The sequence below is a fragment of the Glycine max genome, chromosome 9 (assembly GCF_000004515.6).
Source record: "Glycine max cultivar Williams 82 chromosome 9, Glycine_max_v4.0, whole genome shotgun sequence".
In the NCBI taxonomy this organism is placed as follows: Eukaryota; Viridiplantae; Streptophyta; class Magnoliopsida; order Fabales; family Fabaceae; genus Glycine; species Glycine max.
In genome coordinates, this window is record NC_038245.2 from 15,929,542 (window position 1) to 15,944,136 (window position 14,595).

The following is a 14,595-nucleotide window of genomic DNA, read 5'->3' on the forward strand; positions in this document are numbered from 1 at the left end:
AACGTTACGGAAGCGCCTCGACTTGGATTTTCTTCACGGAAACAATTTTCCTCAGCAATTTCGAGAGAATAAGAAGTGTCAAGAAGGTTGAACCCTTCTCCCTTCATTCTTCCCCCTATTTATAGCAAAATAGGGGAGGAGCTTGCCACCCAGCTCGCCCAGGCGAGCAAGGTTGCTTCCTCCAGAAGCAACAGCCTTCTGGAGGAAGAATCTGGAAGGCCCAAGTGGGCCTGATTGCTATTTGTACCCCTTTTTTACTAAATGCACCCCCCTTTACCTTTTTTGGTAATTCTTTTTCCGTAACGTTACGAAACTTTACGAATTTCGTAACGATACTTATTTTCCTTCCGCAAGGTTATGAATCTTCACAGATTATGTATTCACTCTTTTTTAGCTTTCGAAGAAGTTACGAAAACTCACGGATTGCGAAAAACACCTCCTTTCGATTTCCGTCACATTACGGAATTTTCACGAATTGCGTAAGCTTGCTTCCTTTTGATTTTCGGCACGTCTCGGGACTTCACATATCGTGCAACAAAGGGTGCCAAGTATCTCGAAGCGGCCAATCAAAGGTTGTATATCATCAAATAATAATCCCCAGACGAAATTAGGGTATGACACATACTAACACAGTTAAACGAATAGTGAACTATCTTTCGGGTTGGGTTCATAGTTCAGTTACACCACTATAAGTCAATGACAGACAATTAATTTCAAGTTCCTTATCATTATCATCAAATTCTCAAATATAATAGTAGCATGTGGATGTTTTTTGAAATTCTGATACCAGGGGACAGATGTCGTACAGGATGTCACGACATCACGCTTCAGAACATGCAGATTATATGTGTCCGTATGAACAGATTAAACAAGTAAATAACACAAGAGAATTGTTTACCCAGTTCGGTGCTACCTCACCTACATCTGGGGGCTACCAAGCCAGGGAGGAAATCCACTCTCAATAGTGTTAGTTCAAGGTCTAACAGCCCCTGTTTACAACCTTCTCACCTAACCACTACCCGTGCGATCTCTACCTAAGAGCCACTCTTAGATATGAGAACCTCCGCTCACTCCCTCTCACTCACACTCCCGTGTTTACAATTAAGTCAAAGACACACCAGAGATCAACTCTGAACAAAAGAGATCAACTCTACACACTAGAGATCAACTCTAGACACAAGAGATCAACTCTACACACATAGGTCCAACACTTGATGTTAGGGTACCATCAAGGTGGCTCACAAAAGACTCAAGTCCCAAAAACTCACAAAATAACTCTTCAATCCCGGACTTGGTACAGAACTCGTGCAGCCTCCATGATTATATAGCCGTGTACGATTCTGGGCTGCAACTCCTTGATGCTGGAGGAGATCTATCTTCTTCTGAAAAATCTGCAGTTAAAGAACTAAAAGATAACTTTTGATCTTTTAGTTTGAATCTTTAATCTTTAATCTTTAATCCCTGAACGAACTCTTCTACTTTGAAATTCGAACTTTAATGATCTTTTAATTCGTTCCTAAAGATAGATCATCTTATCTCTTGCTAACTGCACAATGATCTGTTAAAGATATAACAGATTTATATGTCCAGTATTATCGGGCCGGATGTCAGGACATCGTGTCCGACATCGTGGATCCTGCAGCTTCACTTCTGCACTTGACTTTTATCTTGCATTGTACAGCAACTCCAGTATTCTCGGGCAGGATGTCAGGACATTGTATCCGACATCGTGGATCCTGCAACTTCACTTTTGCACTTGACTTTTATCTTGCATTGTACAGCAACTCCAGTATTCTCGGGCAGGATGTCAGGACATTGTATCCGACATCGTGGATCCTGCAACTTCAATTCTTCATTTGACATTTTATCTTGCCTTGTGCATTGTGCAGCCCGATCTTATTCCTTGACATACCGTTGGACATCATGTGCAGCAACTCCAGCTTTCCTTTATTGTCTAAGTGCTTATGTTTTAACAAAATCTTAGCCAATCTTTTAAAGCTCAGTAGAGCCAAACACTAACAATCTCCCCCTTTGGCAAATTTTGTCTAAAACATACTTAGACACTTCCTGAGCAGGTACGAGCAGTTATGCAAGTGGGATCAGCAACTTCCATTATCAGAGTAATCAAGCACAGCGGAAATTCTTCAAGTTGCAAATCTACAAGTCTTCTCCAGGATGTCAAGACATCTCTCGTGACATCAGCTTTCTGCTACTGCTCCCCCTGTCTCCATGCTTACTGCAGCATCTTCTATCAGCTACTAGTCTTTTCCAGGATGTCGAGACATCTCATGTGACATCCGCTATCTGCTCCCCCTGTCTTCATGCTCTTACTGCAGCATCTTCTAGTAGCGTACATCAGTCATCATCAGCAGCAGTCTCCCCCTCAAAATCGTATACATACAACTCCCCCTCAAGATCATGAATCATGCATAACTCGTATCCTACTATCCTACTGCCATACATCATACATTCAACATAATCATGCATAATAGCAAGCATAATACTATTACTCCCCCTTTTTAGACATAAATTTGGCAAAAGTAGGATGCATGAAATTAAAGTGCAGATATTACAGACCAATAACAATCAATTGTTCAAAGGGACATGCCCCTTTAGCTAATAAAAGTGAAAAGCAAAAATAAGGGTCTGATGATCATGGGGTGGCTTCAGAATCATCATCTGATTCTGTCTCTTCTGCTGCATCTTCCTCTTCCTCAGCAGCTTCTTCTTCTTCCTCGGCTGCTTCTTCCTCTTCTTCGGCAGCTTCTTCTTCTACTTCAGCTGCTTCACCATCTTCCTCAGCTGCTTCACCATCAATGCCACTTTCTGAGAGCCTTTTGATCAGCCGTTCCAGCTCCATCTTCTTCTCTGTGTTGGCTTTGATGGTTGCTTCCAGCACCTTGCATGTGTCCTTGAGTTCTGCAATCAAGGCATCCTTGGACACAGCACCTGAAGCAGCAGCTTTCCCTGATGTCGAGACAATGTCTGGGACATGTGTCCCCTCAAACAGTTTATAGTGCAGGGATAGAGGAGATTCTCTTTTCATCACAGAGTCAGTGTAGTTTAACATATTGGGATGCTGACTCAACATAATGCCACACAATACAGTAGGGAAGGCAATGGGTAATTTGACAGCAAATGATTCTGAATGCTTAACAGTTTGATCAAAAATATAGTTTCCAAAATTCAATTTGGATTTGGTTCCAACAGCATACAGAAATTTACCCAAACCTGTGGCAACAGTGGAAGTATGATTGGTGGGAACCCAGTTTGCAGCTCCAATCCTGTGCAGAATTGCATACTTCACACTTAGCTTCCCTGCTGAAAGCTTCCCTTTCTTCGGCCAATGCTGGACTCGTTTGGCAGTGATTTCCTTGGCAATTTGATGCTCAGAAACATCAATATCTATCACTCCATCAGTAGGTCTGCCCAGATATTTGTTGATCACAGCAGGGGAGAATCTAACACACTTTCCTCTGACAAACACTCTTTGATAATCATCACCTTTTCTGTTTGATATGTCAGAGGGAATGTTGACAATGAATTCCCTGACTAGACCTTCATAACAGTCTCCCAACTTGGTGACTGTCTTCAGTAGTCCAGCAGCCTTGATGAGGTCCATGGTCTCCTTGCAATCCAAGGCATCTCTTCCCAGTTCTCTTTCAACCGCAAGTCTGCGTTGATACACGAATTTCCACCTTTCTGCAATGCCAGGTGCCAACCTGTTGGCAATGGGTTCTTCATCAGATTCGACTTCTTCTAAGTCAATGAGGTCACCTGGAGCAGGTTCTGGTGCCCTTGGTGCAGGGGTCTCCTCTGCGGCTTGATCATCTTCCTCTGTTGATCTCTCTTTGCTGGGGGAAGAGAGTACTTCATCATTTGGGCCGGAAGATGTTGGAACATCTTTCTCAACATCAGGCATAGAAACATTCGGGGTGGAAGATGTTGGAACATCTTCATCAGCTTCAGGCACAGAGGCTTCTTTCAAAATGCTACTCACCATACTGCGGATTTTCTTGTCCATCTCCGTGTCTACTTCCCTAGAACTTGTTGCAAGGCTAGGGTTTACAGCAATCTTCACTCCCTGTTGTCTTCTGGGAACCAGTTTCTCAGGGACAGAAGCTTGACCAGGAATTATTTGTATGGGTTGGATGTTGAAATCAGGTAGTTCCTGGTGCGGAGATGATGGTACAGCGGGTGAACCAGGAGCTGCAGTTTCTTTTGGTGAGGTAGCCATGGAAAAGCAGAGCGTTTGGAATGATTTCGTAAATCTCAGAAGGCTATTGGGAAATGCTGGTGAAAACACGAATGCCAAGCAGATATAAATTTGAATGAAGAATGTAGAGGGGCGTGTGAGGCAACGGTCGAATTTGCTTTGTGGTGAACGTGCTATTAATGTTAAGTGATTCGTTTGGGCACGTTCAGATTGCAGTAGCTGCTATAATTCCTCTAGCAGACAAATGCCCAGCTTGCCCCTCAGTTTTTCAAACTGATTTGCATCCAAAGCCTTTGTGAAAATATCTGCTATTTGTTCCTCAGTGTCAACATGCTTCAGTGTGATCACTTTATCATCAACAAGATCTCTGATATAGTGATGTCTAATGTCAATGTGCTTGGTTCTGCTGTGTTGAACAGGATTTTTAGAAATATTAATAGCACTCATGTTGTCACAGTACAATGTCATGACATCTTGTTCGACATTGTACTCCTTCAGCATCTGCTTCATCCAAACTAGCTGTGAACAGCTGCTTCCTGCTGCAATATACTCGGCTTCTGCTGTAGATAGGGACACACAGTTCTGCTTCTTGCTGAACCATGAAATAAGATTGTTTCCCAAATAGAAGCATCCACCAGAAGTGCTTTTTCTGTCATCTGCACTTCCAGCCCAATCAGCATCACAATACCCAACCAGCATTGAATTTGAACAATGACAGTACATAATCCCATAGTCACTAGTGCCATTTACATATTTCAGAATTCTCTTTACTTGATTCAAGTGACTTATCTTGGGATTGGCTTGATATCTTGCACAAACACCTACTGCATAGGTGATGTCGGGTCTGCTAGCTGTTAAATATAATAAGCTCCCAATCATGCTTCTGTACAAACTTTGATCAACACTGGTGCCTGCTTCATCCTTTGACAGCTTCAAGTGAGTAGGTGCAGGTGTCCTTTTATGACTGGCATTCTCCATCCCAAACTTCTTGACAATGTTCTTTGCATACTTGCTTTGAGAGAGGAACATGGAGTCTTCCATCTGCTTCACTTGGAGTCCCAGAAAATAAGTCAGCTCTCCAACAAGACTCATCTCAAATTCAGATTGCATCTGTTGGACAAAATGTCGAAGCATCTCATTCGACATCCCTCCAAACACAATGTCATCAACATATATCTGTGCAATCATCAAGTTTTCAGCATCTTGTTTGACAAAGAGAGTCTTGTCAATTCCTCCCTTCCTATACCCTTGCTGAGTAAGGAACTTTGTCAGCCTTTCATACCAAGCTCTTGGAGCTTGCTTCAATCCATAGAGAGCCTTCTTGAGCCTGTATACATGATCTGGATGAGTTGGATCTGCAAATCCCTTTGGCTGCTCCACATAGACTTCTTCATGCATAGCATTTATCCAGAACTCATCAGTCAGTGCCTCTTTCACATTCTTGGGCTCAATTCTGGAGATAAAGCATGAGTTGGAGACAATTTCAATCTCCCTTGATCTTGTAGTGACTCCTCTGTTTGGATCTCCTATAATCAGCTCCTTGGGATGCATTTTCTGGATTCTAATGGAGGGTCTCTTGCCAGGTTGGTTGATGTTTGATTCATCTGTAGCAGAATCAGAGTTTTCTGCATTTTCTCCACTTTTAGCTGCATCTGCTACATTGTCTCCCGATGTTCTGACATCTTCTTCGACATCCTTCTTTCTTGCTGGAGACAGATCATCAACAACCATATTGATGGATTCCATCACTGTTCTGGTTCTGGAATTGAATACTCTATATGCTCTGCTGTTTGTAGAGTATCCCATGAATATTCCTGCATCACTCTTGGGATCCATCTTTCTCCTTTGCTCTCTATCTGCCAAAATGTAACATGGACTTCCAAAGATGTGGAAGTGCTTGACAGTTGCAGAGGTGTCTGATTTCTCTCTGATAAAGTTGACCCAGGTAAATCTGGAGAAATCATCCACACCAACATAGGCATACCTCTTTCCTCCAAGGCTTTCAACCTGCATAGGCCCCATCAAATCCATGTGATGTAGTTCCAGCACCCTGGAAGTGGTCTGATGTTGAAGCTTCTGGTGGGACATCTTGACTTGCTTTCCAATCTGACATTCACCACAGATTCTGCCTTCTTCTATTTTCAGATTGGGAATGCCTCTAACAGCACCTTTGTCAATGATTTTCTTTATGCCTCTTAAGCGCAGATGTCCAAATCTTTGATCCCATATTCTGACTTCATCTTCTTTGGAGGATAGACATGTGGAGGAGTAGCTGGTTTCTTGGGGTGTCCATAGGTAACAATTGTCCTTTGACCTGCTGCCCTTCATTAGAACTTCACTCTTCTCATTTGTCACCAAGCATTCTGACTTTGTGAAGTTTACATTGAATCCTTCATCACACAGCTGACTGATGCTGATCAAGTTTGCAGTCAGTCCCTTCACCAGCAGTACTTTGTTCAGACTAGGAAGTCCATCATGAACTAGCTTTCCCATTCCAATGATCTTTCCTTTAGAGCCATCTCCAAATGTCACATAGCTAGTGGAGCAGGGCTCAATGTTCAGCAGGAATTCTTTGACTCCTGTCATGTGTCGGGAACAGCCGCTATCTAGGTACCAATCTTCCTTAGCTGATGCTCTAAGTGAAGTATGAACAACAAGACTGACAGCCTTGTGTTTTGGAACCCACATCATCTTCTTTCTGCTGTTGCTACTTTGAGTTCCATGATGTGGATGGCCATGTAGATGATAGCAAAAGGGCTTTATGTGACCATACTTGCCACAGTAGTGACACCTCCACTTCTTTCTTTTGCTCTTTTTCTGCTGCGTTCCATGATGTCGAGACCGATGTTGTGACATCGTGGCTCCAGTCCTGTTTTTGGCAGGAACAAATTCTGTCATGGTCGTTCTGCCAGCAGACTTAGGATTAAATCCAAGTCCTCTCTGGTTTCCAGCATTTTTTCCAAGCAGCAGCACCTCATCAAGCGTATCTGAGCCTTTATTCAGCATCTTTATTGATTTGGTCATGTTTTCCAATTTAGAGTTCAGAAAACCGACTTCTCCTTTAAGCTCAGAGATCTCCTCTTTATGTGCCTCCTTCTCAGCCTCCAGATCTGCAATGATCTTCTTCAGTTGTGCTTCCTGCTGAAGAATCTTCTCACTTCTGATGCATAGTTCTCTATAGGATGTAGCAAGCTCATCAAAAGTGATTTCACTGTCAGTATCACTTGAATCTTCAGCAGTTTCAAATCTCCTAGTGAGTGCATTCTCATCTCTGTCAGAGTCACTTTCCTGTTCACTCTCTGTATCAGATCGACATACAGAAAGTCCTTTCCTCTGCTTCTTGAGATGAGTGGGACATTCAGCTATGATGTGTCCATAGCCTTCACACCCATGGCATTGAATTCCTTTGCTGTGACTGGGCTTTACATCTGACTCTTTCTGGTATTTACTGCCTTTCCTGATGTCGAAAGGGATGTTCTGGACATGTGGCTTCTGCCTTCTGTCCATTCTGTTCTGCACTTTGTTGAACTGCTTACCAAGGAGCACAACTGCATTAGTCAGACCTTCATCAGTATCCAGGTCATACTCACCTTCTTCTCCTTCATCATTGGACATGAAAGCCAGATTTTTACTCTTCTTTTCAGCCCTATCCGAGAGTCCTAGCTCAAAGGTTTGAAGAGAACCAATGAGTTCATCTACTCTCATGTTGCAAATGTCTTGGGCCTCCTCTATTGTAGTGACTTTCATGTCAAATCTCTTAGGCAAGGATCTGAGGATCTTTCTCACCAGCTTTTCATCTGTCATCTTCTCTCCCAAGGCAGTGCAAGCATTGGCAATTTCAAGAATGTTCATGTGGAAGTCATGAATACATTCTTCCTCCTTCATCTTCAGATTTTCGAATTTTGTAGCCAACAGTTGCAATCTGGACATCTTCACTTTGGAGGTTCCTTCATGAGTGATTTTCAGGATCTCCCATGCATCTTTGGCCACTGTGCAAGTGTTGATCAGTCTGAAGATATTCTTGTCAACTCCATTGAATAGAGCATTCAAAGCTTTGGAGTTTCCAAGTGCCAATTCGTCTTCTTCTTTAGTCCAGTCTTCTTCTGGCTTCAATTCTTCAGTGGGCTTTCCTTCTGTGTCCAGCATCTTGGGATGTTCCCAGCCTTTGATGACAGCTTTCCAGGTTCTGCTATCCAGTGATTTGAGGAAGGCCACCATTCTTGCTTTCCAATATTCATAGTTGCTTCCATCGAGAATTGGTGGTCTGTTCACTGGTCCGCCTTCTTTCTCCATGTTCATCAGAATTTATCTCCCTAGATCTCACTCTGTGATTTCGAGTGTTGGCTCTGATACCAATTGAAATTCTGATACCAGGGGACAGATGTCGTACAGGATGTCACGACATCACGCTTCAGAACATGCAGATTATATGTGTCCGTATGAACAGATTAAACAAGTAAATAACACAAGAGAATTGTTTACCCAGTTCGGTGCTACCTCACCTACATCTGGGGGCTACCAAGCCAGGGAGGAAATCCACTCTCAATAGTGTTAGTTCAAGGTCTAACAGCCCCTGTTTACAACCTTCTCACCTAACCACTACCCGTGCGATCTCTACCTAAGAGCCACTCTTAGATATGAGAACCTCCGCTCACTCCCTCTCACTCACACTCCCGTGTTTACAATTAAGTCAAAGACACACCAGAGATCAACTCTGAACAAAAGAGATCAACTCTACACACTAGAGATCAACTCTAGACACAAGAGATCAACTCTACACACATAGGTCCAACACTTGATGTTAGGGTACCATCAAGGTGGCTCACAAAAGACTCAAGTCCCAAAAACTCACAAAATAACTCTTCAATCCCGGACTTGGTACAGAACTCGTGCAGCCTCCATGATTATATAGCCGTGTACGATTCTGGGCTGCAACTCCTTGATGCTGGAGGAGATCTATCTTCTTCTGAAAAATCTGCAGTTAAAGAACTAAAAGATAACTTTTGATCTTTTAGTTTGAATCTTTAATCTTTAATCTTTAATCCCTGAACGAACTCTTCTACTTTGAAATTCGAACTTTAATGATCTTTTAATTCGTTCCTAAAGATAGATCATCTTATCTCTTGCTAACTGCACAATGATCTGTTAAAGATATAACAGATTTATATGTCCAGTATTATCGGGCCGGATGTCAGGACATCGTGTCCGACATCGTGGATCCTGCAGCTTCACTTCTGCACTTGACTTTTATCTTGCATTGTACAGCAACTCCAGTATTCTCGGGCAGGATGTCAGGACATTGTATCCGACATCGTGGATCCTGCAGCTTCACTTCTGCACTTGTCTTTTATCTTGCATTGTACAGCAACTCCAGTATTCTCGGGCAGGATGTCAGGACATTGTATCCGACATCGTGGATCCTGCAACTTCAATTCTTCATTTGACATTTTATCTTGCCTTGTGCATTGTGCAGCCCGATCTTATTCCTTGACATACCGTTGGACATCATGTGCAGCAACTCCAGCTTTCCTTTATTGTCTAAGTGCTTATGTTTTAACAAAATCTTAGCCAATCTTTTAAAGCTCAGTAGAGCCAAACACTAACATTTTTAAAGAAATCCTAACACATTCATAATGTAGGACCTGATGCAATCCTACCCCACCCCCTCCCCAAGGGCATTGAATAGAAGACTCCAAGAAGATTGGGCTAGAGATGCAGGAAAAGGCCCTAGGGTTCTCATGAGCCTTAGGATAGATTTTAGGCCCATGGGCTAAGTACAAGCCCACTTATCTTTGTACATATTCTATTAGGGTTTCATTATTTTTGGGCCTTGTATTTAGGACTTGATAGTGTAAAGAGGGTACGCTAGTAACGTAGGATTTTTCAGCCCTTGTATTTTAGGGCACCTAGACTAGTTTTTGTATTAGGGGTACTTTTGTAATTTCACGTGTATTAAGTGCACTATTTGATGTGTGTGTTGGGAGAGAAATTTAATTGAATTGGTAGAAGCCTAATCCAATTAAATTTCGGACCAGCCTAAGGGGGAGGTGAGCATTTGCTTTCTACACCCCATTGTCACATCATATAGTCACACTTTGTGCATGTCCTTCATGCTTTACATGCCTCATGACACCTAAGCACATTTAGAGGAGAATATTGGATTTGATCTTGGATTAGTGGGTTGAACCATAGCTAAAATTCACTAATCCTAATTAGTGAAATTTTAGCTCCAAATTCGGTTCCACAAATTCAAATTCAAATTGAAATTCAAGTGAAATTTGAATAGAAATTCAAATTTCTCTCTAATTTTGTGACACTTAGGCAATAAATAGAGGCTTTGTGTGTGCATTTTTTTAACTTTCATTTTTAGAAATTAGACTTCAAAGTTTAGACCTCATCTTGCCTCTTCTCTCTCTCAAAATTTCATTCCCCTCTCTCCCTCTCCCTCCACTCATCTTCTCTTACCTTCAAACTCTTATTCATGGCTTCCTATGGTGGTGAGCTTGTTCTTGACTCATCTTCTCCTTCAAGTAGCGTCTCCAATCAGCTTTCCTCCTTCTCCATTCCACTGCCATTGATCTTCAAGAAGCAAAGGACTCCATTGATGAAGAAGATCCAAGGCCTACAAACTCTACATGGAGTCACATCAGGACCCTTAACAAAGAGCTATCATATATCCTTATCTCCATACACTGCAACATTTGATAATAAAGAATTGAGATTTTAGGACCCTACTCATCCACAAACTCAAATAAACAATCATTATTACTAGCACTCGCCACAATATTTGTTCCAACTAAAAGTGGGAAAATTTATAACCAAATTCCTCTAAAGAAAGAAAAATAGCCCTTAAGATCTTTAGTTAATTAAATAATGACCAAATTCTACTAAAGTACAAAACATAAGATTTTATATGAATTTACACATGAAAACAAAATCAAGGTAAAAAAAGTATGGTAAAGATACCTTTATTCGTGTCTTATACAGAGAAAAGAAGAAAAATGCCACACATCAACATTCCAATTAGACTTTGTCTTAAGGCTAAGGAAATGAAAAGCAAAAAAGTGATACGTATACTATCCTTCCACCATACTATCTCAGTTAAAACGAAACATGGTATCTTCATAATCATATGCAACCCCAAACACATAGAAGAATGTATCAAACTCTAATAATCTTCAAACCAATTTAATTACTTGCATGACAGGAGGACAAAAATTGAGAAAGTGAATTAGCTAACATTAACATAAAACTAAATTACCTTAATGGGTTTGAATTTAGATTTCAAACTAAGGCTAGGATCCTCAACTTCTTTTGTCACTAATATTTGGCTTATTTTTAAGGATCCTCAACTTCTATTGTCTCTCATTTTGTTTAAAGTTAAGAAACTTCTACTTCTATTGTTAGTAATGTTACGGTTAATTTATATAATTTTTTTTTGAAAGAGGTTCATATATATTTTGTATTCATTTCTTTAAAATGTGTAGAAGGGAATATGTATGTCATGGAAATAATCCTGTCAAACAAAAGGAAAATGGACCCAAAGCTTATCATAATCAATGCAATACTTTAATTTTTAATTTAAAATATCATATTTTGCAAAACACGTGATATTAAACTAATTTCATGCATTTTTATGATATTTTTTATTCTTACTCGTCACATAATTCATTTCACACTTTTTCCACTTATATATTTTTTGTGCAAAAAAATATTATAAAAATTGAGAAATTTTCCGGAACAACTCTCAGAAGTCAATTTCCTCTTTTATTTGGCAATTAAGGTCCAGAGTTCAGAAATTAACATACACGTCATCACTGACCGACCCCAAACAAAGCACTCATTCACCAAAAAAATAAATAATAGAAAAAATAAATTAAACGCAGCCACGAATGACCATGAGCCACACCAATCAATTTGCAAGCATATTCACAATCACGCCAACATAGCAACAACATCAGCCACGAGCAATACAACAGGCAGCACATGTACCCGAATCATCGACAACAACTCCTCGATGTCCATTTCGGTTCACTACTACTGCATTCGCCTTTTCAACAATTCCCCCTTTCCTGGGTAAAAAGACGACGACACCCCCGAGAGGCTAAAACATAGAATTAGAATCCAAACAAAGAAGCAAGCAAATAATTAAAATATGTCTCTGTTCTGAAACAAGAAAACTACAAAGGAACGACAATTGAATTGAATTTGTTGTTCAAGCGAGTGTAGGATTCTCTGCAGGAGAAGTCCTCCACACGATGTCCTTGAGCGCTGGCCGAAGCTCCTTGCTGCAGAACTGGTTATACTCCAAGGTGTCACCGTTGTCTTTCTTAACCTCCACGACCAAAAACGACGGCGTCACGGCGTACAAATCCGCAGCAATAGCGAGTTTACCTTTTCGCCCATTTTCTTGACCCTGCAACCTCACCTTAGTCTCGCTCTTTTTCACGTCGAACTTCACCGCCTTCGCTAAATCTTCCAATCTCGAAATCACGCTACTCGCGGGGCGCGTGGTGGCGAAACGTAACTCTTTCTCCTCCCTCTTCTTCTCCTCGAACAACGGCGACAAATCGAACCCTTCCGAAAGGGAAATGATGTGAAATGCATTCATCGTAGTGGAAACTTCTTGCTCCTGATGTTTAATCTTTTCCTCCAAGTTCAATTCCTCTCTTTTCTTTCCCACCAAGTTCTTTGGCACGGGTTTCTTGAACCACGACGAGTCCATGATTTTCGAAATCGTGATTCGCGTGTTCGGGTTCGGGTCGAGGAGCTTGGTGATGAGCCTCCGTGCCTCGGAGGAAAACCACGGTGGACACTTGAAGTCACCGCGGTAAATTTTCTTGTACAAAGCCACCAAGTTTTCATCCTGGAAAGGTAAAAAACCAGCAAGAAGTACGTAGAGGATTACGCCACAAGACCAAATATCAGCCTTGGCGCCGTCGTAACCTCTTTTTCCGATGACCTCAGGCGCAACGTAGGCCGGCGTGCCACACGTAGTGTGCAGCAGGCCGTCGTGCCTGAGATGCTCGGAGAAAGTGCTGAGGCCGAAGTCAGTGACCTTGAGGTTGCCATCGTCGTCGAGGAGGAGGTTCTCCGGCTTGAGGTCGCGGTGGAAGACGCCGCGGCTGTGGCAGAAGTCCACCGCGGAGATGAGTTGTTGGAAGTAAAGTCTGGCGGTTTCCTCCCGGAGCCGGCCTCTGGCGATCTTGTTGAAGAGCTCGCCGCCGCGCACGAGCTCCATGGCGATGTAGATCTTGGACTTGCTCGCCATGACCTCGTGAAGTTGAACGATGTTCGGGTGCTTCACCATGTTCATGGCTGAGATCTCTCTCTTGATTTGTTCCATCATGCCTACCTTCACCACCTTCTCTTTTCCCACCACCTTCATCGCCACGCTCTTTCCGGTGTTTAGGTGGCGCGCGTGGTATACCTTCGCGAAGCTTCCGTGGCCTAACAGCCGCCCCAGCTCGTACTTCCCGTGGAGCAGCGTCGAGTTAATCGCGTCGCCGCTGTTGCTGTTGCTTTTCTCTCCCATCATTAAAATAAAAAATAAAAAATGAAAAACACTCTACTATACTACCTTCTAGTCTTTTTTTTTTTTTACTACTAGAAGTTGTGATTTTTTTGGGGTTGGGGATTGAAAGGATAAGTGGTGGATGAGATTCTTCTTTTTAGTTCACCCGTCTTCGACGTGCTTCCGGTGGCAATTTCTGCCGCCGATTCTGCGTTTGGCTTGGCCGCTTAACTCAGTTTTCTTAAGCCGAAAGCCTCTCATCTCTATTCATTCCCTGGTCCAGCCGGGACCGAAACAAACAACACTCCCCGTGGTTTTTCGCAATTATTGAATCGCACTCAGTGGCTTTTTTCTTTTCCTCTTTTTTTTTTTTTCTCTCTGGTTCCATGCACTCAGCCATTTATAGGCGAAACCGAAATTGCGGTTTTGGCCCTGGGATGAAATGAGCATGGACACGTGGCGTGATTGCGGAGGGGATGGGGGATTTGATCGGGAATGTTGGGATGCTGGCACGTTTCCGTGTTGGTTTCCTGTTTGTGAGGAGCACCGTGGAAATGGCAAAAAGGGTTGTTTTAGGTGTGGGGTAGGGTTGCTAATTAGTTCTTGAATGAGTGACACATGAGAGATGAAGGTTAGAAAGAGAGCGAATGTGGTAAGAATCTTATGGTTTTTGTTTTGCAGCAACAAAAAAAAAAAAAAGATGTGAGATGGTCCCCGCATGACAGCGATAACATCTACGAACCCATACTCTTTATTATTAATCAATCATCTACTAATGCTACTGATTGACCTAGCTAATGATCAAGATTCATTCTTGTAATCCAATATTTTTCTATTTATTATAAAGAGGATTATTACTATTTTC

At 42.0% G+C, this 14,595-nt stretch overlaps 1 protein-coding gene across 1 annotated transcript; it reads right to left on the minus strand.

Annotated features, from left to right (window-relative positions):
- Positions 1 to 11,966: 11,966 nt before the first annotated feature.
- On the minus strand, positions 11,967 to 14,595 carry LOC100806762 (CBL-interacting serine/threonine-protein kinase 6). Its single transcript, XM_003533838.5, has one exon. The coding sequence runs from the start codon at positions 13,752 to 13,754 to the stop codon at positions 12,432 to 12,434; it is 1,323 nt and encodes a 440-aa protein (XP_003533886.1). The 5' UTR covers positions 13,755 to 14,595; the 3' UTR covers positions 11,967 to 12,431.